Source organism: Cheilinus undulatus, linkage group 9 (assembly GCF_018320785.1).
Source record: "Cheilinus undulatus linkage group 9, ASM1832078v1, whole genome shotgun sequence".
NCBI classification, from domain to species: Eukaryota; Metazoa; Chordata; class Actinopteri; order Labriformes; family Labridae; genus Cheilinus; species Cheilinus undulatus.
Window position 1 is genome coordinate 19,581,501 of NC_054873.1, and position 24,167 is coordinate 19,605,667.

At 42.7% G+C, this 24,167-nt stretch overlaps 2 protein-coding genes across 4 annotated transcripts in view; one reads left to right on the forward strand and one right to left on the reverse strand.

Annotated features, from left to right (window-relative positions):
- Nucleotides 1-2: 2 nt before the first annotated feature.
- LOC121514474 (protein Bouncer-like) lies at nt 3-374 on the forward strand. The gene has a single exon (XM_041794598.1). The coding sequence runs from the start codon at nt 3-5 to the stop codon at nt 372-374; it is 372 nt and encodes a 123-aa protein (XP_041650532.1).
- A 1,115-nt stretch (nt 375-1,489) lies between these two features.
- Nucleotides 1,490-24,167, reverse strand: part of reln (reelin) — a 119,783-nt gene continuing 97,105 nt past the window's right edge. For 2 of the 3 annotated variants that reach the window (XM_041795404.1, XM_041795403.1), the window contains exons 25-64: nt 23,925-24,130; nt 23,650-23,821; nt 23,199-23,405; nt 22,862-23,097; nt 22,608-22,765; nt 22,289-22,496; nt 21,432-21,508; nt 20,755-20,913; nt 20,446-20,640; nt 18,354-18,627; nt 18,118-18,258; nt 17,839-18,016; nt 17,637-17,721; nt 17,350-17,532; nt 17,083-17,251; nt 16,827-16,932; nt 16,477-16,703; nt 16,139-16,362; nt 15,271-15,421; nt 14,900-15,158; nt 14,513-14,762; nt 14,035-14,203; nt 13,656-13,796; nt 13,169-13,346; nt 11,826-12,019; nt 11,471-11,721; nt 11,078-11,232; nt 10,747-10,961; nt 10,371-10,548; nt 10,114-10,289; nt 9,919-10,025; nt 9,564-9,806; nt 9,297-9,472; nt 9,128-9,201; nt 8,349-8,510; nt 8,065-8,222; nt 7,554-7,773; nt 7,193-7,390; nt 6,476-6,574; nt 1,490-2,871 (exon numbers count right to left, since the gene is read on the reverse strand). In XM_041795404.1, coding sequence (XP_041651338.1) covers nt 2,775-2,871; nt 6,476-6,574; nt 7,193-7,390; nt 7,554-7,773; nt 8,065-8,222; nt 8,349-8,510; nt 9,128-9,201; nt 9,297-9,472; nt 9,564-9,806; nt 9,919-10,025; nt 10,114-10,289; nt 10,371-10,548; nt 10,747-10,961; nt 11,078-11,232; nt 11,471-11,721; nt 11,826-12,019; nt 13,169-13,346; nt 13,656-13,796; nt 14,035-14,203; nt 14,513-14,762; nt 14,900-15,158; nt 15,271-15,421; nt 16,139-16,362; nt 16,477-16,703; nt 16,827-16,932; nt 17,083-17,251; nt 17,350-17,532; nt 17,637-17,721; nt 17,839-18,016; nt 18,118-18,258; nt 18,354-18,627; nt 20,446-20,640; nt 20,755-20,913; nt 21,432-21,508; nt 22,289-22,496; nt 22,608-22,765; nt 22,862-23,097; nt 23,199-23,405; nt 23,650-23,821; nt 23,925-24,130 — 7,056 coding nt within the window. In that variant the 3' untranslated portion in view covers nt 1,490-2,774. Of the gene's footprint in view, nt 2,872-6,475; nt 6,575-7,192; nt 7,391-7,547; nt 7,774-8,064; nt 8,223-8,348; nt 8,511-9,127; nt 9,202-9,296; nt 9,473-9,563; nt 9,807-9,918; nt 10,026-10,113; nt 10,290-10,370; nt 10,549-10,746; nt 10,962-11,077; nt 11,233-11,470; nt 11,722-11,825; nt 12,020-13,168; nt 13,347-13,655; nt 13,797-14,034; nt 14,204-14,512; nt 14,763-14,899; nt 15,159-15,270; nt 15,422-16,138; nt 16,363-16,476; nt 16,704-16,826; nt 16,933-17,082; nt 17,252-17,349; nt 17,533-17,636; nt 17,722-17,838; nt 18,017-18,117; nt 18,259-18,353; nt 18,628-20,445; nt 20,641-20,754; nt 20,914-21,431; nt 21,509-22,288; nt 22,497-22,607; nt 22,766-22,861; nt 23,098-23,198; nt 23,406-23,649; nt 23,822-23,924; nt 24,131-24,167 lie in introns of all 3 variants that reach the window. The other variant, XM_041795402.1, reaches the window with a different exon arrangement.

Sequence of the window (24,167 nt, forward strand, 5' to 3'; positions counted from 1 at the left end):
TCATGCACGTTGCTGTGCTCTGGTTCTGTCTTCTTCCCTCACTGCTCTGCGACAACCTGCGATGCTACTACAGCCCCATTCTGGAAAAGGAGAAGAAGTTTGAGCTCATTGTGACCGAATGCCCTCCTGATGAGCTTTGCTTCAAGGCTGATGGTCGCTATGGAAACCACAGTGCCTTGTCAGCCAGGGGCTGCATGGCGAAGAAGGACTGCAGCCAGGTCCACAAGATCCGCCTCAAAGGAACCGTTTACACTATGAGCTACAGCTGCTGCGATGGGCCGTACTGCAACTCCAGCCCAGGGGTTGCTGCCACATCCCTCTACATCACACTAACACTGATTACTGTAGCTGTGATGGCCAGCAGAGTCTTTTAGCATCATGTCATGGGAGATTTACCTGGTTTTAATACAACTGAGCTGTATCTCAGCAGCATAAGCATGGAGCAATGCAGCAGGTCTGCAGAGGTTTGAGGTGTATACCCAGTCCTAAAACACTGCGGTGTATACCAATATCTCAACTACGAATTTTAAGTAATTTTATTTCAAATTGTTTGAATGCCCATAAATAAACATTGAGTGATTGTTTGACTATTCCATACATATTTTTTCTCAACACAGACACAACAAAACAAGTCAAAACTGGCACTGTATTTTTGTCAGCAAATCCCATAACTGGCAAATAGGGATGATAAAATCATCCAGGTGATGTGACAAATAATTAGTTTGTACTGACACATAATCTGTCACAGTAGTGTGATGTTAAGTTAATGAGTCCAAATCTTATGAGGTAACTTCCTTATTTCATAACTAAAGTTATGAAGTATGTATTAATTAAATGGGATGCAACAGATTCTTTGAAAAATCACAACACTGGCATGAGGTCAAAAGCATCCATCCATCCATCAATCTACACCACTTATCCTGTTGGGCCCATGGGGGGCTGGAGCCTAACCCAGCTGTCATTGGGTGAGAGGTGGGGTCGCAGGACTGACATAAAGAGACAAATAACCAGGCACTCTCATACTCAGGGCCAATTTAGAGTCATGAATTAACCTAACAAGCATGTATTTGCTGGCGGGAGAAAGCCACGCATGCACAAGGAGAACATAGAAACTCAGCACAGAAAAGCCCTAACCAGGAGGCGACACAGGAACCTTCTTGCTGTGAGGCAACAGTGCTAGCCCTTGCACTTTTGTACAGCCCTGGCCAATACATTGTATCTCCTTTTTCATTTTTCCCCTCATAAATCAGTAGTCACTCTTTAAAACTGTCAGTGGGTTTTTACAAATCTTAAACCAATAAAAAGTGTAAAAAAAAATGTTGACTACAATCACTTAGTGTTAATCCATTCAAAAAAATGCTGCATTTTTTTTATCATTCTCTGAAAATTGGGGATTTTGGAGGTATGAGGTTTTGGCCAATGAGAGTATAAATAAAACACCAGACAGTTATTTGAAGAAATAAAAGCAGTTCAAGCAGTGTGCACAGTATGAGGTTTGGACAGTTTTTTATTTCCCTTTGATAAGGCTGCTGGGTCTCCCCATAGTGGATATACATATATATACAGGAGATTGCTATACTGGAGTTACACTGAGGGCAGAGGGTCCATATTACACAGACTTCAAAAAACAACACTAATAGAGCCTCACCTCCAGGTATCAGAAATCAGCAGAGAGAGAGAGAGAGAGATGGGTAGAGGGGAAACAGCACAAGAGAAGGAGGAGGAGAGATGAAGCAGTCTGACAGCCTGACTCGACTGCCTAATAACTTAACACTAGAAAATAACATACAGATTCCACGCACAGTGCATCTTAAATAGGTTACGTGAAGAACCATTTACCATAAATATCTGTATTTTCGGGAACCAACATATATAAAAAAATGATAAAAAAAAACCTCATTGTTCAGTCTTTTAATTTTTTCTTATTTTCTCCTTTTCCCGTCGTGCAAATCGCTCTTTTGTTCCTTCTTCCGTTTGGGGCCGGGCTTTTTGTCGGCACCGCCCGCATCCATTCCAGATAAACATGGGAAAAGAAACTTAACCCAGCACCCCCCTCCCCTCCCTTAAAAGCATATGAATTAGTAGAAAACGAACAAACAAATGAACAGAACACCACAGTCAACTCATCACAAAAAGAACCCACAGACACACAGAACAGCAAGAACACAGTACTCAATTTTTTTTTCCTTTTTCAGCTTCTTCATCACCGGTATTCCTCTTAATGGTCAGTATCAACATCGTGGTCTTTCTCCTGGTGTACTGGTTGGCGGCAGTGGAGTGTTCCCCCTCCTGGCGGCTCAGTGAAACTAGGAGGCAACTCTCCAAAGGGCTGGTCAGTTCAGCAGTGATATATTATCTCTCAATTTCACAGTGTGGTAGGAAAAGGAGGATAAATGGAGGGTAGGAGGGAGTGATGGGGAGGTAAGCCAGAGGGAGGTGGGAATCAGAAGGACCACAGCAACAATTAGCAAACATCTAGAAACCCCGACCGTCCATGAAATAAAGTAAACAAAATGACCGCTTCACTCCTATCTTCTGAGTTTCATTCCTCCCGACCTGCGTGGCTGTGAGGGCCTTGATTGGCTCGCATAAACTGTTAGGATGGCCCATGTTTGTGGCAGAGGGGAGAGAAGTGGGTGGGGGACTCTAAGGCTGACTGGAATCCACTGGTGGGCAGGACTCAACAGGGCGATATGTCTTCAGGGGAGGAAGGATGAGTATGGCGGGTCGATGTGTGATTGGCAGGTCAGACGGCGAATCCCTTCTTGCTGAGTTCAGGCACGCTGTTGCAGTGCCCGCCTCTTGCGGCTGTAGTAGTGACGCCCGGCAGTCTGTCTGGCAAAGTTCATCATGTAGTTTTGTTTGCGGGTGCTGAAGGAATACAAAGAAAGTGAAAATGGGAGGGGAAGAGGGGGGGTGGGCACATTAGTGACCGAGTAAAAAGACGGCAAATCCTCACATTCCCATGCACATACTCTCACCCATGCATGCAAACACACAAATGGTCAAATGCAGCTTTCGCGCTCGCTCACATCCAGGTCCATGCTGGCCTTTCTAATCTGGTTTCAGCCATAACCTCAAACACTCAACAGCTGTATGGGTCTTGTGGCTCGGAGAATGGGTGGCACTATTCTACACACCTGGATTTGTTTAAGTTCTGCACAAATGAGAGGCAGCTACATGGTGAACATGGAGGTTAACTAGCTACATGTATCCATGACCAAATGTCACAGGACAAGACATGGGACACAGAGTCTACAGACATACTACCACAGAGGGAAACTCTGACACTGAGTGTTTGAGGTCAGAGATCAACAGCCATCACTGGGAGAAAAGAAAAGAACTTAAAGAAGTCATAAAAGTGCAGGAAAGGGGGCAGAGAAGGGAGGTTTTAAAACTAAGTGACACAGAGTAAAGCTGCGGAAGATCGCTCTTGCTTAGCCTGTTCATTGCCTCTTCCATCCAGCAGGGCGGTGCCAGTGAGCCAGGAGTACAGCCAGGGCAGGCAGGGGGCCTCTGCAAAGCGGGGGGGTTCAGGAGGGATGGGGGTAGGGAGGTATGGTGTGTGTGTGCGATGGCTGATGGTGGGGAGGCGGAGATGCCAATGAAGATGGAAGGGCCGGCAGGTGAACTGTAGTGTTTCAGTGTATGTGAGCATGTTTTGTATTTTCTGATCCTTGGTCAGAAAACAGAGGGGAGTGAGGAGGGAGCTCCTGGCTCAGAGTCATGGTGTTGTTGTCAACAGACAGACAGACAGCCATGAGTAATACAAGGAAGATGGAGAGCTGTTGCAACAGTCGATCCGTTAAGCCATGCAAGGAGCTGGATGGAGGAGGTTAGTCAGATGAAAGTCTTCAGCAAAAGAGCCTTCGTTTGAAATCATGACGCAAGATGCCTGCATAGCAATTGATGTTGATATCTCATATGAAAAAAAATCTTCCAGTGCTTGGGCTGGATTGAAATAAATGCTACACCCACTAACAGTCATCTTTTTCAAGTAGGATTGAGTGTGTTAGCTGCTCTGTCAAGAACACTACAACAGTTTGTAGTAAAGGTAGTAGCAAGAACAAAACAAACAGATATATGTATAGTGATGGATTACATCACACATATACACACAAACACAGTACCATTGACATTTGTATACAATTTGACTGTAATTTCAACTAAAAATGCCTCAAACATGTGTCTCAGGGTAAAAATACCATTTTAAGATTGGATTAAAGCATTTTCCACCACTGGCATATTAATAAAACCACCCTATTCAACCCTCTGTTCACTGTGTCACTTAAAAATGTATTTTTGTGTCAAGGATGTCTCCTAAGGTCTGTGTGTTAGATATTTTTTTATCAAAAAGCCTTCACCTTTACACCATGAGCAGCTGGCCTGCTTGTTGACCTGCCTGGTGCTTGAGTTAAAGCAAGGGCATGGATATGGCTGTGGTGAAGATGAGAAGGGCTGGGTGTGTCGGTGAGCGTGTGAGAGGGTTGTGCACAGTGTCTCTGGGAGAAGAAAGGGTTGGGAGGGGAGGGTGAGGGAGGGGGCTGCATTCGGGAAGAGGCGGAGAACTTACCTGACACTACAGCCATGCCAGAGGGAGCAGAATACAGAAGAGAGCAGAGGTTAGAGCGCGAGAGGGGAGAAGCAGGAGGAGGGGACTGCTGTCTCGCAGAAAGGTCTGAGGGGGTAGGAGCCCCGGCCTGGGGAGGCAGGGGCCCAAAGGGGGGAGAAAGGAGGAGAGAGGAGAGAAACAAGGAGAGTAAGAGTATTGAGGAGGAAGAAGAGATAGTAAGACAGAGAGGATGTGGAAGAAAGAATGAATGATAGAAGAGTTGGCAGAGATTGAGGAGCAAGACAGCAGATATGTGTAGCAAAGAAAAGGGCAAGTGAGAGATTACGGCAGATAGAGTTGGAGAGAAAGAGCAAGAAGTTTAGAAGTAATCCATCCGATGTGTACCAGAGTGAGAAGAGAAAAAGAAACAGGAAAAGAGCGAGTTTTGAGGAAGGAGGAGGAGGAAGGTGATGGAGTAAGGTAGGATCAATGCAGCATAAGCAGAAAGAGGGTGCGTGGCCACATAACCAAACACAAAAAGCAGCAGAGAACAAACGCACAAATAGCATAAAAAGACAGGATTGAGCAGGAGTAGGAGGGAGAGGAAAAATGTGTGAAGGAGTGGAGGAGTGGCGAACAGAGAGAAATAAACAACAGAGCAAAGTGTGAGGATCATGGTCACTCTTTTCAGCAGACACTGTTGAAAACCGTGGGAGGAGTGAGGGAGGGAGTGGGGCAGGTCGCGACCACTTAGACCAGGGAAAGCTCAGGTTAGGCATAAGCGTGTTAGTGTATATGTGGAAATTTGTCTTAACTGTGTGTAAATCATAAGGTATTACGTTGTAGTTGTATGGCACATTTAAAATGCTTGGTACATGTCTGAATGAACAATCAGCACCAAAATTAGAGCTCTAATACCCACATTAACATGCAGAAAATGCTTAATGATATTGCAGTGTTAGGAAAAAGCTAGCTGATAAGCTTCATGATATCTTCAGTGCCCTGTAGACTTTCCAGCTCTGCTTTTTGTATTTGAAATTTGATGTGTTCTGATGCTGATCTAAGACGAAAGTGCAACAAAATGTATAGAGGTAAAGACAGGAGGAGAGAAGAATGAGCAAATCAGTGCAATATGCCTGCAATTTCAATTAAAGAAACTAAAAAAAACTGTAAGAGATTTAATTCTAAGTACAATGAAATGCAGGACAATTTTTGCACTTTAAAGTGAAATGGAAAAATGCATGGACAGTAGAACAGAGACTGTCATGGATGTGAAACGTCCTTGGCTGTTTCTTGAATTGTGAGTGGTATGATCTTGGTTCAGCTCTTAGCGTCATGCCTTTGAGCCTTAACCTGAGGCAGATTGGTTTTGTGTTAATGAGTGAATGCTGTGATTTATTAAAGGGCCTCATACATCCAACAAGTGCCTCATAATACGTTTAAAAGGAATTGAAATGTATGAACTTTCTGACTTCATATGTCATGATGTTGATTAGATTTAGGTATGATGTACTTTAAATCCAAACTTAAAGGAAATACACATGAACTCCAGCTCTTCTAGGAGGTCCATGGGTTCTACAAGACACTAAAAATATGATGTTCTGACAGCAGGGGTTAATCTGTCATACATGGGACAAACATCCACAAACAGAAGCTTTCACAGCAAAGCACATTCATTTTCAACTCTGCAGACGATCAAAGCTACATGAGCTCTGACAAAACCGCTTAGAGGTTGGTACTAGGTGAAGCACACACCCTTTAGTGCACTTAATGTCTGTATGTGTACGCATCTCTGCATTAGTGTCAAGCTGAGGGATATTTTTTACAGGTGAGGCTAAGGCAGAGGTTGAGACAGGGGCAGATCAGGGCTCTTTTTGGGGCCAGTCTGAGGGGCCGTGGACTGGCTGGGAATTGGGTACTCACAGAACTACTTCCACATGGTCCAGCGCCCATTGATCGTGTCCTGCACCTTCATGGCGTGGCTGCCACCATCGCAGCATCACCCCTTTAACCCTTGCTTCCCTGGAGAGACCATGGAGACATGTGGGATCAGTAATCATCAAATATGATTATGGTTAAAGTAGTCTCAATTCACAGGAATGACATTTGAGAAAGTTTTTAAAGGATCATTATCACAGTCACTGGCTCTACTGCAGCACCATTTATAATGGGCATTAATTAGTTTTAACTGGTGGCTTTCCAAATGATTTATGCCTCATTCACAAGCACCTCAAGGATCAATTACACACCATTAAAAACAATGTCTGGGTTTCCACATTTGTGAAAATTATTAATGAAAAGTCTCTATCATGAAGAGTCCTTTATGGCTAGACTTCACAAAAGGCTTCAGAGTGTTAGAGGTTGGTTGACTGAAATCTTTTTTGGTTAATGAATTCAAAATTGTTGGACATTTGCAAAATGTATTTATAAACCAATGTCAAACAAAAGCAGTTTATCAGTACTTACTAACTAATGGTCAGAGAGTCAATGATTCCAAAATCATTCATAAATACCTCAATTTAAATTTGCAATGCTTGGTTGATGATGCATTATCATTAATAAAGCCATTAACACCTTAATAAACCTTTCAAATGTATGCTGCATGAGAAGATGGCCTTGTTAAATCTGAGTATCACTCACAGTGGTATGTTGTAGGACACTCTCTGTGCCTTTATAAAATCTTTTGGCTGGTGCTGGGCGATAACATGCCAGCTGACTCCATTGTTGATGCTGTATTGCAGCAACACGGCCCGGTCGACTGTGTCAGCCTGATCTAGAGCTATGTTACAGCTGTCTGTCTGTGCAACGCTGCCGATCTGCAGCACAAACATGATCTTACTGCAGGGAGACAGACAAGACAAAAAAGAGGAAAGTTTAGATAAAGAATTAAAGACATAAAACTTCTTATTGGGGGAGGAAATGGCTTGTTTTAGATACAAGGTAGTGAGGTTTATGATGACATTATTAGTGACTGTACAGTATGTTGTGATAGTACCTGTACCTGGCTCTAGTGAGGTCCAGCGGTTTTGTAACTGCCTGCCTCATCTTACAGCCATTGAAGTAGAGCGAGTCTCCGTGGGCATGTGGAGACAGCTGCCCGCAGCCGCTTCCCACTCCACCACCCTGGATTAACTGCCAGCTCTCCTGAGACACACTGCCGGACTCAAAGTTATCCTTAATAGAGCTGGGCAGGTCACTGCTGGAGAGGGAGCAGTCATCACCTGTTAAGGTGAAAAGAGGCAACTGTTTGTAATGTTCTTGTTAGATAAAATAAAAGCACAGACAAAGCAAGGGTGTGTTTTCAGCTGTTGTAGTGTATTTCTATGTCCAGGATATGTTAATGCAAAGTTTTTTCAATCACCTGGGAACACTTCATCAAGTTTTGTTGCAAATTCTTTCTTTGTTCCTTTGCATGATTTCATCTTACAAAGAAAATCTACACAGCACATTTAAAAATGAAAAAAGTGTGTTCGTGTAAACTAATCTAAGTACAGTATGCTGTTGTAGCCCACCATGGTGTCCCTCATCACAGATGCAGACAACTCCGCTTGTACAGTAGCCGTGGCCGCTGCAGAGCCCCGGACAGGCCTCGCCAATGTAAACATGGTCTACGCCCCAACTCTGTCGCTCTCCTGTCCCCTCCTTTTGAATCCAGCGGAACTGGGTAGCTCTGAAAATATACAACACATGCCACTGCTTCAGTCAATGGTGAAAAGTGATCCGTGTCTCTTATTCTGTTTATACATCAATGTGACATCATTATATGTAGAAAAGCAAGGGATTTGTGTGGACCTACCCTGAAGAGACATGGTCTGGTAGCTGGACAGTGACCCTGGTCCATGTTGAACTATTGACCGGACTGTAGATTGTGGATTCATGGAACTGGAAGGGAGAGCAGCCCACGTTGTTGACTGAGGAGGGTAGGCACTCTGACTGTACCAGCTGCCATGAGTCTGACCTAAAGGGTAAAAGGAAAAGCTTCAGGTTTTCCTTATTAATAATCAAAGGAAAGATTTAGTTGAGTTTTGGTGGCTTTCAAGGCGAATATCTGAATTTTGATCTGACAAATTTCATCACATGTGAACAAAAACGTCTAATTCTACAATAAGAGAATTTTTTTCATGTACTGCTACTAGTACTGGGCAATTAATTGAGTTTCACTTTCAACCACAATATGGCTTCCCAAAATCATGAAAACAAGATAATCTTGACTAAATGATTTCTGTGTCACATGCCACAATAAACTCATTTTGCCCACAGGTTTTGTCGTTGGTAAATGCTTCAATGTTTGTTGATTTTTGCCAGAAATTAATTCCTTTTACATATTTCTGTTTTTATTTCACCCATTTATATTCATTTTTGTTTGTTTTTTTAAATCATTAAGGGTGTTCAAGTTCAATAAATGCATCAGTGCAGATGTTTTAAAATCAGTGAGTAATTGTGTTTAAGAATCATGATCCCAGTATCAATCAACATTATTGTGATAATGATTTTTGCCATTATTGCTACAGTTTTAGTAGTTTATGACAACTAGACACTGTTTCCACATTATACAGGACTCTCCTCTGCACTTACCTTGCATCCTTCCTGTACTGCAGCAGGACCGAATGCTGGTCTTCACAGGTATCTGTCTCACAACCCACAACAATCTGCATCAAGAAGATAGGTTAGAAGTGAGAACCAAAGCCTTCATTTAAAAGAGAGAAGATGGATTTAGTACAGTGGATCTCTTGTTATACCCTACCTTAAACTGGAGAATATAACCAGGTTGCACAATGAGCTCTCGAGTAGCCAGGATGTTGTGTGTTCTGTCTTGGTTCTTATTTGGCCAGTAGAGATGGAATGAGGGGTTTCCACAGAAGCCAGCTGTGCGTACAGCATTAGGATAGAAACTCCAGCTCTCCTCATGAGAAACACCCTCTGATGAAGTGCAAAAAGATCAAGAATAATGATGTATCTCTTGTTTCAGTTAAGTTTTTAAGACTCTGATTACATTAACAAACAAACTCACCATCATCAAATGTGTCAAGCAAAGTGGATGGGTTGATGTCTGACCCTCCCACTAAGATGTTGTCAATGGCCCACTGGGCTCTCTCCAGGCTAGGGGTGGCGAGGCCTGAGGAAACAGTGAATGGCTGCCACCAGCGCAGACGGGTAGCATTTGTCAGAGCTGCCTCTGGGAGGACGATGTAATCTCTCCTCACAGACACGTACTTAAGATAGTCCATCTCATGCAGCAGCGTCCAGGAAACACCTGAAGATTTTTACACAGGAGAATAGGTACGATGGAAAAATGAGGATAATCTGAGGAAGAAAAGTCCCCAAGCTAAATATACACAGTGTATGCATGCACATTGTTACCGCACCTCCATCAGTGGAGTAATCCAGCAGCACTCCTTCTTTACGACAAGTTGGGCGATGGCACATTGTCATGTTGTCCTCACTTCCAATCCTGGCCCAGTACTCAACAAACCTTTAAAAAAACACAGTTTAAATCACACTAAAGAGTAGCCCAATATTTCATGACACACCAAAAAAACTTAATGAAGCTGAGTACTAACTTTGCACCACGGAGGTCCAGATCAGTAGTGACAGCCTGTCTGGCATCAGCCCCTCCAAAGTACAAGGCTGTCCCCTCTACCAACACACCACAGTCTGTGCAGGGTCTACCGCCCTCCAGTATCTGCCACTGGGGGCCAGCTGCACCCTCCCAGTCAAAACGCTCCTTCAGGGAAGCCTACAGAAAAAAGACTCTTAATACTTTCTTTTCTTATCTGTTTACCAACTGGACAATTTTATGCTGAGACCTAGACTATACCTTTAGAGCTGTGCTTGCATAGCAGTTTGGTCCAGTAAATCCTGGATCACAGAGACAGCGCTGATCCAGACAGTCTCCATGCCCCCCACAGTGGTTGTCACAAGCTGGACCAATGTAAAAGTTCTCCACACCCCACTGAATGTCTGAGTGCTGCTGGTAAAACCGGAAACGCACAGCGCTGAGGAAAAACAGGAGTTTTAGTTAGTCTAACAACATGTTTGCCATTTTCATTATTTATATGACAATGATTTTAATAATTTAAGGGATGCCAACAATTTAATCTACAGTATCTATAATTCAATTCAATCAAATATGAAGCAGGTATGTATGTTTTGTGAAAAGTGTGCGACGGAATCTTAGAGGCAGGATGACTCACGTGTCAGCCAGGCTGTCAGGCAGTGGATAGACTGCCCTCTTCCAGCTTTCAGCAGGGAAGAAGACTGAGGGTTGGGAAACCTGACCTCCGCAGCGGGGGTCTGCAGGAAGGCACTGAGGCACCAGATACTTCCAGGTCACTCCAAAGTCCACTGAATACTGCACATGAACTTGTCGGTCTGCATGACGCTCAGGTACGCTGCAGCCCACAGCAATCTACATCAACACAAAGGTTTTCAAAGGTTATGTCACCCTGATAAAACACAATCATCATCACACAATATTGATCAACTTCCATTGTGCAACTGAGCGATTTTAAGCTCATAAGTTACCTTGAACTGCATGACCCAGCCCTTGTCAGGAATAATATCATGTGTGACAGCATACACCTCTCTCCCATCAGCATTGCCACACACCATCACTCCATCAGGAGAGCTGCAGAAACGTTGCACGGAGCAGTCCTCTGAGAACAGCCAGTGATCACTCACTGAGAACAAAGAAGTAGACACAAAAAATTAAATACAAAAAAAGGCAAAATATTCTGCTAGCAGGTTATAAGGAAAGAATGATTTAGATGAACTGATAGCATGTTTGTTAAGGTATGTGTCTGCAGTATACTATCATATCCTATGTATTGTGATGTCATAGTCTTGCACATACATAGCTTTTCTCCTGAGGTGTTCAAAACAACCCTTTTACTTTAGTTGATGTGAGACAGAGTATACCTATGGGTGTTTCCTCCTGCTCACTCAGCTGCCCTATCCTTCCTGACGTCTCATCCGCAGGAGCTCTCTCATGGTTGGGTAGGGCCACCCCTCCAAATGTGTCAGATATCTGTGCTCTTGGATCTGATCCTGCAATGAGGACGTTATCCAGCGCCCAGTCACTGTGGTCCAGTCCCTCATGCTGTGGCTGCCACCAGCGCACACGCACTCCCTCCTGACGGGCAGCAGGGGGCAGCAGCACATTCACAAACCTGAATGCAGAAAAGAATATTAACAAATTCAAAATATCTTGCTTCACCCTGTTGTTAGTTGTGTACAAATAGAAACCCTTATATAAAGGATTTAAAAAACTCACCCAGGCTTTGTGTATAGATCATAAAAGATCTCTGTCAGCAAGTGCCAGTTAATTCCTCCGTTCAAACTGTACTCCAGAAGCACACCCTGGTTACGATTGCTTGGTGGGATCATGCAGCCGTACATAAAGTAGAACTGGATGAACTCAGCATTGGTCAAGTTCAGGTCAACAGTCACCAGCTGACGGCTGCAACTCTACAAAGGGAAATCAGCAAAGATAAGTCTGTGATGTCTATGACTCAGTCCTTTTTTTGAGATCTTAACAGTGGTGAAATCTTCCCCCGCTAAATGGGACAGCCCTTTAATCTTCTGATAGTCAGTAGTAAATGCTGGATATTTCTACAACAAGCAAAGTCATTTTAAAATACTTGTTCAGAATCAAAGGATCATTATGCATTGGAATAAAATAAAATAATGATATTAGCATATTGTCATAATTTTACAATATTACTGATGATAAACAAAGTTGGAAATATGTCATAATATTTGGTTTGAAGGGCCCTGTGGCCCTGGCACTTCACCTTGCCCCAACATTCCAAAACAAACTGGGACACCCTACCTCTTGACCTAAGCACCCTAAATGCTGGGATAGGAATAAGTGGTTGGGGCAAGAGGTGTATAGGGACTGAGCCTAAGTGCATCCTTTTTATTTTTTTTCTCTGTACTACACTTCTTAAAGATGTTTTAAATGCTGTCAGAGATGGTTTGTTGTGATATTTAATTGTAATTAATAGAACACAATAAAATAACAACAAAGTTCAAAATCATAGTTGTAATTCATCTTAGCACAGCTTGGACAAGATCCAGAGTAACCCATTAAAACAATCCCTTGCAATGCTTCCACCCAAGATCAGCCCATCAACAGGCATCCATTATAACACTGCTCTAAGTGCCTCAGGGAAAACTTGAGCTGTACATAAAGCTTGTCAGTGATTTACTTAGTGGACTTTTATTAAATAGATTACTGTATAACTTAAAGGCACATCTTTCAGATGCTGTTACATCTGTCGGCCCTGTGTGAATCAGCACATGTTGGTGCTTTTGTATTTCTTAATGTAGGGATTTGCCTTTTGAACCACAGCCTACCCTTAGTTGAACAGTTAATGTAAAGCTCATACTAAAGAAAAATAGTCATGGCACAGTGGAATACAATTGAGCTTTTAAAATAAGTTGTGCAAACAATTAACACCCTCCAGGATAAGTGAAAACTGTTCTGTCTTTATCAGACTTTGAGGGCATTTAATGCATTATTCTCTATGGAATTAAAATAGAATTATGAAAAACACAGACGATGGATAAATGATATGTAGTATGATAAAACAAAGCTGGCTGATTGGTTTTTACCCCACTAAAGTGCAGAGCAGCTCCAGAGGCAACAGCTCCACACACAGTGCTGAGCTTTCCACCAGTAAGGATGTGCCAGTGGCTGAGTGAGGGAGCTCGGCTAAAGCTGTCCTTCAGCTGGGAGGGCAGAGGAACCACTGGCTCATCACAGTACTCTCCACCCCACTCTGGGTCACACCTGGGCAGGAATAGACAAGTCAAATATGAACAATCAGAACAAGCGGGGTTAAAGATTAAATATCCAAACACAGAGATAAAGTATTCATCCATAATCCTTTTGTGATGAAAGAAAACCTTATTCCACCTACAGAAAGCTGTTAGCACATGCAGAAAATCACATGATCTCTATTCATGTATTTTGTAGCTGTGGGACAGTGTCCTGAACAAATTAACATTATTACATTATTCAACGTTTAAGAATATTTTACACCTCCAAATACAGACATTCACGTTAAAAACTTTGGTATTTATCAATGAGAGTACTTACACACAGGAGCTCTGTTGGCAGCGTCCATGCCCAGAGCACATGTCTGGGCAGCCGTCTCCGATGTAGAGATTATCCAGAGCCCAGGTCTGCTGCTTATCAAAGGGAGCCTGCTGGAACCATCGGAACCTCGTGGCTGGAGACCTTAGAGCCAAAATAACAGTCACAAATACATTTCACAGGTTAGGGTTAAAATGTTAAACAATTTACACAAAAAGAATTACTGTAAATCCTGATACGGGACTATGTGCTTTGAATAAGACTGTAATGTCAAACTGTGTCCGAGCAACAACAGCCCAAATGGGAAAAAAAAAAAAAGAACAAGGTGAGAGAAGCGACTCATCTGTTAATGCGTCTCTGTAAGGTATATTTCAGTTCTGACCTGGCATATGATGGGATTGGCAGGGTAACACGGCCCCACTTGTTGTACGTGTCAGACACCAGCAGCCTCTGCAGGGTGAAGGAGGTGCAGTCGGGGCTTGTTGGTAGACAGTCTCTAACCACAGGCTGCCAGGTCAGACCCAGATCCAGAGAATATTCTAACTCTACCGCTGCAGAAGAAATAGGATAAACAGAATGTTCAACATCATATGCCCTTGAGAAACATGCATAAAATACTCCTAACATAAACAGCTTGAAAGCCCAAAATCTTACATCAATATGATAAATAAGGAATGTTAGGACTACTTTCAAAGTATTTCAGTTACTTTGTCAAGATGCTGAGATACATCACCTTTGCCATAGCGAAATTTGACACTATTTTAATCAAGATTCAAATCAGCTTTACTGAAAATCATAGATGTGTCCTTATCTAGTACAGACATTCAATCCCAGTATGTTATGAACTTCTGAATGCTTACAGTAGCAGGAGTTGGTAACAGAACAGGAAGCAGAGAAGTCAAACTGGATGAAGGCATCTTGACCCAAACTGATGTCTGTTGTTACAGCATAGCGAGTGTTGGACTTCTCAATAAAAGCGAAAGCAGGTCCATCAGAGCCACAAACAGGCATTCTGGTCCCTCCTGGGTGAAGGAGCCATGAACGCCCATCAATGGAGGAAAAATCATCCTCCAGAGGTCCCCAGCCACTGGCACTGCCCCCTACCACCACCTGCAGAATAGAGACACGTTTGCAACGTTGATGTGAGGAACGGATTAAATAAAAGATTAGATGGATAACCACAGTAATGCTAAAGTGAACATGAAGATTTATAAATTGATGGATGGCTGGATGGATCCTAATTGTACCTGGTCAATGACCCATGGGCTGTAAAAGTGTCCGTTCTCTGAGGGTTGCCACCAGCGAAGGCGAGTGGATGGTGTGCGGGCACGCAGAGGGATCTCCAGGGCAACCAGACGAGCCTGATTACTGCTGTTACTGAAGAGGAACTCCTGAAGGAGGCCCCAGATAAGACCTCCATCCACTGAGAACTGCAGCAAAACTGGCTGAGAGCGAGGGTCTGGGGCTGCCTTACCACAGCCGAGGCGAAGGAAGAACTGAACAAACCTGCAGGGATTTAGACATGAGATAACCTCTGAAAATGTGGATTCATCAGGATAAAAACATACTGATAGTATGTTAGTTGTACACTGATTTTCTTTGTTTGATGCAGCTGTACCTAGCGTTTGAAAGGTCCATGTCATTTGTGACCAACATGCGCAGGCCGTCCTCGCTGAAAAAGAGATGATTCCCACTTGACATGATACCACACTTTCTGGACGGTTTACCACCACTCAGTTGTCTGAAGCGCTCAGCATCTACAGCTCCCCCTGCAAACAACCAGAAAACTCATATTTTGTGGGCAAACAACAGCAAATATACATATATATAAAACATAAATTAAATCCCTGAAGGAAATCAGGTTAAAGTTGCAATATTGATTTTCATGACACATCTGGAAAGGCAGTTGGTTTTCAAAGACATTACGGTCTCAAACTTAAAAAAAACAAACAAACAAACAAAAAAAAAACAAAAAACAAAAAAAAAAAAAAACACCAGCAATGATTCTCAACTGGTGGATCAGGACCCAAAAGCTCTTTCCAGTGTGTCTTGATTGTGTGCAAGGAAGAACATGTGGCAATAAGTCTCTGCATGGAAGCCCTAAGTAGACATTTGGTAAATTCGTAAATGTAATTTTGAAGTTTTCCTATGCTGATGAGTACATTTCAGTATTTGTCCTAAGATTTCTACTTATTTATCTCCTTTTCTGTAGATAACAATACCTGAGATAATGAGGACATTCTCTGAGAAATTACCAGAATTTCCATTCTGTAGTGGAAAAATGAAGTAAAATAAGATGCATGCAGGCATAATTTCCTTCTGTAATTTGGGTAGTGATTTATCTTAATGGGTGGTGGTGTGGGTCATGATACCCAACCAGTTGAGAACCACTGCTTTAGAACATGATAAAAATTGTAACTATGTAATATTCTAAAAACTGATGCTACACCTTCTTCTTTCTATGCATGCAATTTCTGCTGATGTACCTTCAAAGTCCTCCTTGAGAAAGTCAGGGTTAGGAGTGTCAGGCACAGAGCAGTCAGCTCCAGAGTAGCCAGGGTCACACACACAGTGGGTGCCGCCCACACAGGCACCATGACCATTGCACATGTCCTGACACTGTGGACCGATGTAGACATTGTCTAATGCCCATGTTGGAGGATTAGAGCCAGTTGAAAAGAAACCTTGATACCAACGGAACCTCACTGACCTGTAAGAAAAACCAAAACACAAAGATGAGTGTGTGAAAAAGATAGTCCGAGTTAAACAGGTGCGATGAAAGAGTTTGGAAAAGTCTGTTTTGTTTTCTGTATTTCATCCTTACCCACAGAGGCGAAGCTTGCCAAAGTGAATGACTTCCCTCCTCCAGCCCTGAGTTGTACCCGGGAAATAGATGCTGGCAGGATGAAGCTCTGTGGAGCACAGTGATGAGGGCTGTGGTGCACCGGCACACAGGGGCACCAAAAGGTGCCATGTGGCACCAAAATCACGTGAGAACTCCAGACGTACTGGATGGGCGGACGAGCTCTCAGCTGTGCAACCCACATTAATCTAGAGACACAATGACAAACAGGTAAAACAACATCTCTAGAGATGATGAGCCATGGTTTGGGTTCTGAATAAGAATAAAGATTGTTTCTTTGGAAAATTAGTCATCAAGGTTGTTTTATGTACCTCAAACTGGATGATCGTGTTCTCATTTACGTCAATGTCCCTGGTGGTGATGGAGTGCTCTCCAAGCTCACTAGAGACAAACACCATGGCTGACTCATCCTCCTCCCTGCATCACATGCACACAGAAACACAAAATAAGTCATTGGTCCAAAAAAAGGTTCTTGCAAATTTATCACCAATGGGCTTATGAATAATTAAAAAACAAACACTGTCAAGTCCCTATCATTGTTAATAATAAACCAAATGTGCTTTTTACAGTCCAGTCTTCTGGTAGGGACAGTAGAGGCCAGTGTTTCCTCCAGGGAAGAACAGCCAGTTGGACTCGTTGGGGCCTTCCTCAAAGCTGTCTATCACCACCGGTGTGTTTTGTAAAGAGCTGCCATCAATGATGAGGTCATCTATTACCCACACCTCTTCCTTCTTACCTAAAAGATGGAGTATTGGGGAAGTTATAAAAAGATTATGTTAACAGGTTCAGATGTTAAAAGTTTTATGTGTGCCCACACCATGTATACCCACTCACCACTGTTGTAAGGCTGCCATAGTCTGAAGCGGGTGGCGTTGGTCTGAGCGCTGGCCGGCAGTGGCAGGTGGAGGAACAGAGTGTCAGTAGAAGTTGGGAAGTAAAACTCATCCAACATCAGCCAGCTGATCCCTCCATTCACTGAGTACTGCAGAAGCACTGAATGGGAGCGCTCTGGGACACCTAATAAAGCCAAAAAGATTAACTATTAAACAACAACTTTCACAAAAATAATAAACTATCAAAACAAGACCATTCCAACTGAAAATCACTGGGCTATCTTTTACCCTTGGTGATAAATTTGAATGAAAACTGGATGTAGAGTGTGTTGGTGCAGTCCAGATCCCGTGACACTATCATTCGCAGACCATCCTGCAAACAGACAAGAACAACACTGTTGGTGAGTGATCTATGGATTTCAAATAAAATTGTGATTTAAAAGTATATTTGTACACTGGGATTTCTTTACAAGTTGCTTTGTATACCTACCCCTTTGAAGATCAGCGCCATGCCAGATTTAAGAGGCTCTCCACTCAGAGTTCCCCTCTCTGCTCCGTACACCTCAGGCCACGTCTCCTGCTGCAGGTTCTCATTGAAGTCTTCTCTCAGCACAGATGGTAGAGGGGCCAAAGGCACACAGTGAGCCCCTCCATAGCCCTTGTCACATCTTTACAAGGAGGGAGTGAGCAGGGGTAATGGTATGTTACATTCAGACAGAAAATAACTGTCAAACTTTACCAGCTGTGTTGTGAAGCCAGATAAACTTACACACAACGTCCATTGTCGCACAGACCATGACCAGAGCACATCCAGGGACAGCCAGGGGCAAGCAACACATTATCTAGAGCCCATCCTTCTGCTCCTGGGGTAAAGTGGGTCTGGATCCAACGGAACCGAGTTCTAGGAGAACTGAGGGAGTCATCAGAAGTCAAGAGTTAACGCACTTTGAGGAAATTCACCAATACCATGTACTTCTTCAGAAATAAAAGTTTGAAGAAACTCACTTGGCAGCACTGGGCAGGTAGACAGTGATTCTCTTCCAGTGTTTGTACTGAGTTGAGGTATAGATGGAACTCTGAGTGTAACCAGCACAGCCAATGGCTGGTGGCACACACTCTGGAGTGATGAGGGACCAGTGGTGTCCACAGTCGGTGGAGTACTCCAGTCGCACACCATGGGAGAAAGAGGTGGACTTACTGCAGCCCATACTCAGCTCAAACTGCAGGAATGACGAGCCTGTCACTTCAAAGTCCCAGCTCTCTGCGTATCTTGGCTTCTCTGCAGACAGAGTGTGAAAGTAACAACAGTTTCTTGACTCAAGAATGCAGAATTACATTTCAACTTTCTTCAACTAAAAACAGTTTCATTCTGAACATCATCAATCAGGTTCTTGATTTGAGAGAATGTGGCTCAATCATAGAAGACAAATCCCCAAATTTCCTTGATTTCTAAGCCTCTAAAGCAGGGGTTTTCAAAGTGAGGGAGAGTGAGTGTCCCCTAGGAGAAAATAATTTATTCCATGGATCACCAACCCCACAAAACAACTATATTTTCAATCATGTATTTCATAATGTCATTAGCCTGTAAGTCTTTGCAAATTAAACACTGTGGCTGTGGAGAATCATTAGGACCAATACAGGAAAAACTCGCAAAAAACTGTAATAGTCACCCTATAGTGTAGTCTCTGTTGTAACTGTAAATGTGTCCAATTTCCCCCACACACAGCAGAAGTTGGCAAAGTAGTATTTTCTGGTTTAAGTCCTGCGGTGCCTCCAAAGGGAGGCCCACAACACATGTTGAAAACTGCTGGTCTACAACATACATCCTCAAATACCAACAGTAGCCTTTAAAATAATAGGTAACATAGAATTGTGTCTGCAGTGTTTGCATAATAGCCACATAAGAAGAAAGACATGAAGTGTGACATAAGTATTTACACTGATGCACAAAAGCTTTATGTTTTTATTTGTGTTGCCATATTAGTCTTGCTGTACATAGTCTTGTTGTGCATGTTAAATGAAAGGACCCAGTTGTAATGTAATATTTGTGTAAAGTAAATCCGCACACAGCTTGATGCAAGCATAAATAACAAGCAGGAGGCCCATTCAGGTTTGCTCTCATTAATAATTCAGGACCCACAGCACCACAGTAAATGGGTTATTCAATTTCAGCATGTTGTGTGCGCAATACTGTGATGTCACTGTGCAGCTATTTATGTGGTTAGTTGAGTGTGTGTGGGTGTGTGTGTGTAAATGTATGTAAGAGAGGTATCCTAGATTTAAATCCTTATGTATTTGTATATACTGTATATATATACTGTACATTCTATTAAAATCTTTTTGTAGAAAGAGTCAGTGGAAGTCAAGCTGTTTTACAGTGATGTCCATCCATTGCAATCATCTACTGTAACACATTCACTGCAAACAATTCAGCTTCCCTGTTGTGAGTTAACTGTTTTTAAGGACTTCTTGACACTGACTGTTTGTGAAAGCAGTATAATACTCCTTCTCTTTAAGTGCAGGCATTTATATCTAAAATTAGCATAAAAAGTAAGGAAATTTGTGTTTGGTAGATTATTTGTTTGTTGTAACAATGCTTCTTGGCAATAAATCTTGTGTGTGACCAGGCTGGTGACCAGCATGAGGAGGAGGTGCCCGGCTGTTGTGGCTGTGTATGGTTCTTCCACACACTACTGAGGCTCCAGTTTGTTAAATGAATAAATTGTTAAATTGCCAAAATGTCTTGTTTCTTCAAACTTCAATCAACCAATCCACCAAACACCAAACAAAAGTCAATGGCAGAATAAGCTGTTTGGCATTGGCAGAGAAGATTTGGCTAATTTTGCATGGGCGCAACCCACATACTAAGCTCTGCTGCTCATCCCACAAATGCATGTTCCTTACAAATGTGGCACCATTTAAAAGGGTAATAAACAGACTTTCCAACAGTATAAGATTTATTGCCAAGAAGCACTGTTACAACAAAGAAATAATCTACCAAACACAAATGTCCTTACTTTTTGTGCTAAGTTTATGTAACCTGCAGTCTAAGCCCTGGCATCATCCTGCATGGGTTTGTAAAATTAATGTGACTTACTATCAATGGCCTCAGAGTTGAAGGTGAGTGCTGTGTCCAGAGACAAACAGTCCACAGTCACCTCTCCACCCTGAATGCGATACCAGTTGTGCCTCAGAGGTGTTGAGCCATCAAACTTGTCATGGAAACCTGTTCTGGAGCTGTCGTTCATTCCGATCAAGACATCATCCAGAGCCCACTGTGCAGAGTGTTTCCCTGGCAGGATAGACAGGAAGTAGAAACTTTAACACATAACTAAACTCTGATATCTATAGGATATTCAAATATTGTAGTTTTCTAACTGTGAGTTGGTGTTCATAATTTGCTAACCTTGCTGTGGCTGCCACCACCGAAACACTGTGTAGGGGGTTTTTGCTGCAGGTGGTAGCTCAATAGTTACCACTTGGGGCTCCAGGAAGGAACTAAAGTCCAGCTCCCTCAGGAACTGCCACTGGACACCGTTGTTGATGGAGAATTGGATGATGACACCTAGAGAAAAAGAAAACACACAAGTGTAGAGAGCACTTTCAGAGGGGAAATACTGTTCTAATAGATAAACATAAAGAAGAGGGTAATTCTTAGCAGTATGTAAGGAAAATAAATTGCAATAGAAGAAAAAACGGTTTGTAAGTTCTGATTATATAAGCCATGCTGATAAGGAGGCTGGCAGTGTTTTATCTGCCGCTACAGAAACAATCAGACTCAGCCCTCGGCACTGCTGCAGGCTAGAAATCCACTATCTGTTCACTGATGTATAGAATAAAACAAGTACACTCTGCTTTGATTTTCCATTACTCTAAAACTTTGACAACAAGGACTACATCTGTACCTACACAGTCTTCATTGGATCTAACATCACTTGAAAGACAAATTGTAAAAAGGAACAGATGGAGACAAACCAATGGTGACAAGAATGAACTATGTGGAGGTGCTTTTTTAAGACTGCACTGTTAAGAAACAACCACATGAAAGCAGCAAAGAGCCTGAGTTCACCAAGTGATAGTTACCTTCATTGCGAGAGCGAGGTCTGGTGCAAGTTGGCCCCAAACTCTTGCTGCCTATTCGTATGTAGAATTGAACCAGCCTGAATGCAAACAGAATTAACACATTAATAAACATCAGACATCGATGTACAGTGCTTAACAAATTTATTAGACCACCACCCAAAGTAAGGCTAATTTATTTATTTAATGTTTATTTGTATAGGGACAAGTATGGAGCAAGTAAACCGTTGCCACACACTACAGCATTTGTAACCTAAGCTAATTTGCAATGCCCTTCCCTAGCTGGGCTTTTAAAATACACAGCCACAGCTGCCCTAAATTAACAGCATTGGTAATAACCAAAATCATTTTGTATGTTTCTGCAATGGTTAATACACCAATATGTAGAAGCTCTTTAACCCAAATGATATTTTTAATGCTAAAATATCATTATTATTGTTATCCATGAATTTTCAAATTTACTGATTTACAAAAAAGCTGAAAAAATAGTAAATCACATTATTATTTCTTGATTAATATGTCAAATTATAGTTATTTACTTGCATTCCTTAACAGAAAAAATAGTTTTAGTGGTTGAATGTTATGCTTGATTAATTTCTGACTTCTCAGAGAAGCCCAGTGAGCTGGCTCAAATTTGGGTATAAAAAGGTGAATTCAGTTTGAAATTCCTCATTCCTGTTCAAATTGGTAAGATATGGAGAGCTCACCAAAAATAAAAGAGTCCGCATTAAAGCACTTCATGATGCTGGATGGTCTCTGAGACAAATATGACAGGTGACCTAATAAATTTGTTAACCACTGTATTTACCTTGTTTTCACAATTTCCAGAAGAGAGGTTTAAAGGTGTGAAAGCGGCTCACCTGGTGTTGGTTGTGTCTAGAGGTACTGTGCGCGCTTCTCTCCTTCCAGGACTATTGAAGTAAAGTGCTTTGCCCTCGCCAATGATGCCACAGCCTCCTCCAATGTGTCCCCCACTCAGGCTCTGCCACAGTGGGCTCAGCTTACCCTCAAAGCCCTCAGTCAGCTCTGTGGGACTGGCTACTGATGGGACACAGCTGTCCTGCTCCACTGTGGAAAAAATCAGTAAACTGCTTCAGTAAAAAAAAAAACATGACGATACGAAACTAATGCAACTTTTTTGTTCTTTCAGTTTAATTTCTCACTCTGTAATATCTTTACCTGTGTATCCCATATCACAGAAGCAGACTCCAGAAATACAATCTCCATGTCCACCACAGTGGTTTGGACAGGACTCAGAGATGTAGACCCCATCCAAGGCAAAAGGGGGGGCATCTCTGTACACACTGCTCTCCTGAAACCAGCGGAACCTGGTTTTACTGGAAAATGAGGGGAAGGGGAGAGAGAAAAGCTGTTAAATTCTAACTATCAAATTTCATTTAAAAAAATGAAAATAAAAAAACTACTATTGCTACCTGGCTGCAACATTGCGTGGTATGACCACGGTGACCCTCGTCCACTGTTCATAGTCTCCAGTATTGTAGACAGTGGGCTCTCGAAGCTCACGGCCACTGCCCTCACAGACACCTGTCCCTGGGGTTCCTGGGTAGCAGCCTTCTCTCACCAGTGCCCAGGTACGACCGGCATCATGGGAGTACTGCAGCAGGACTGGGGCAGAGGCGCTGAACTCTGACTCACAGCCGATGTTCAACTGGTGGAGGAAACCAGAACAAGTTATTGACATGAGGATGAAGTAGCACTGAGTGTTTCTTTTAATGTCCAAATGTTGAAAATGTATTTCCATGTGGGTACCTTAAACTGAAGGGTATAACCAGGACGTAGCGCCAGGTCCCTGGTGACGGCCACCCTGTCCCCATCTGAGCGACCAAACACCATGGCAGAGGGTGTGGGGGCACAGAAGCTATTGTTGCTTTCTCTCTCCATCCCTTCATTTCCGAGCATCAGCCACACACTCATTTGGTTTAGAGGGTAGTCGAATGCTGGCTTCTCATAAAAGTTCTATAAAGAAAAAAGAGAAAAGCATTTATACTACTATGATATGCTGTAAGGAATAAATGTCTGCACCAGACGGGTTTTCCATTAAATAAATGTACAACTCCCCCAGAGAGATTCAAGATTTCTCAGCTGTTCTTTCTTATTAAGGCTACAATTTCCATTAAAAGAAAAGATAGGAAATTCAAATGAAATAATTCCATTGCTTCGGGAGGTTAAAGCAAATTAAAAACCTCAGATAGTCTCTGACCTGTGGTAAAGTTGGATTTGCCATGGGGATGATGTGTTTTTCCCTTTCTGATAAAATTATGACATCATCAATTGCCCACTGGTCATAACCCTCCCCGGAGTGCAGGGGCTGCCACCAGCGAAACCTGGTGGATGGAGTTTTAGAAGCCAAGGGAAGCTCATAGTGGACAAAGCTGAGAAAGAAATAGCCATGTTTTAATAAATATACAATCACCTCAATATTTAAAAAACAGAAAAAACAGATCTTGTGCACTAATAAAATATCAGGTTTCTCACCGGGGCTTGGTGAAGTCAGTGAAGTACATCTCTGCGATGAGTCCCCAGCTGATGCCTCCATCATTACTGTACTGCAAAAGCACTCCTTCCTCCCTGCTGTCTGCCTGGTTACACTCTGCCCAGTCTCCACCCACCCGTAGGTAGAACTGCACAAACTCTGCCCATTCAGTGTCAAGGTCCCAGCTTACCAGCTGCCTCAGCCCAGCCTGTAAACAAAGCAAACACATAGTAGTACATATGAGA

Coding starts and splice junctions, on each gene's coding strand:
- LOC121514474 (XM_041794598.1), top strand. CDS start 3: ATGCACGTTGCTGTGCTCTGGTTCTGTCTTCTTCCCTCACTGCTCTGC.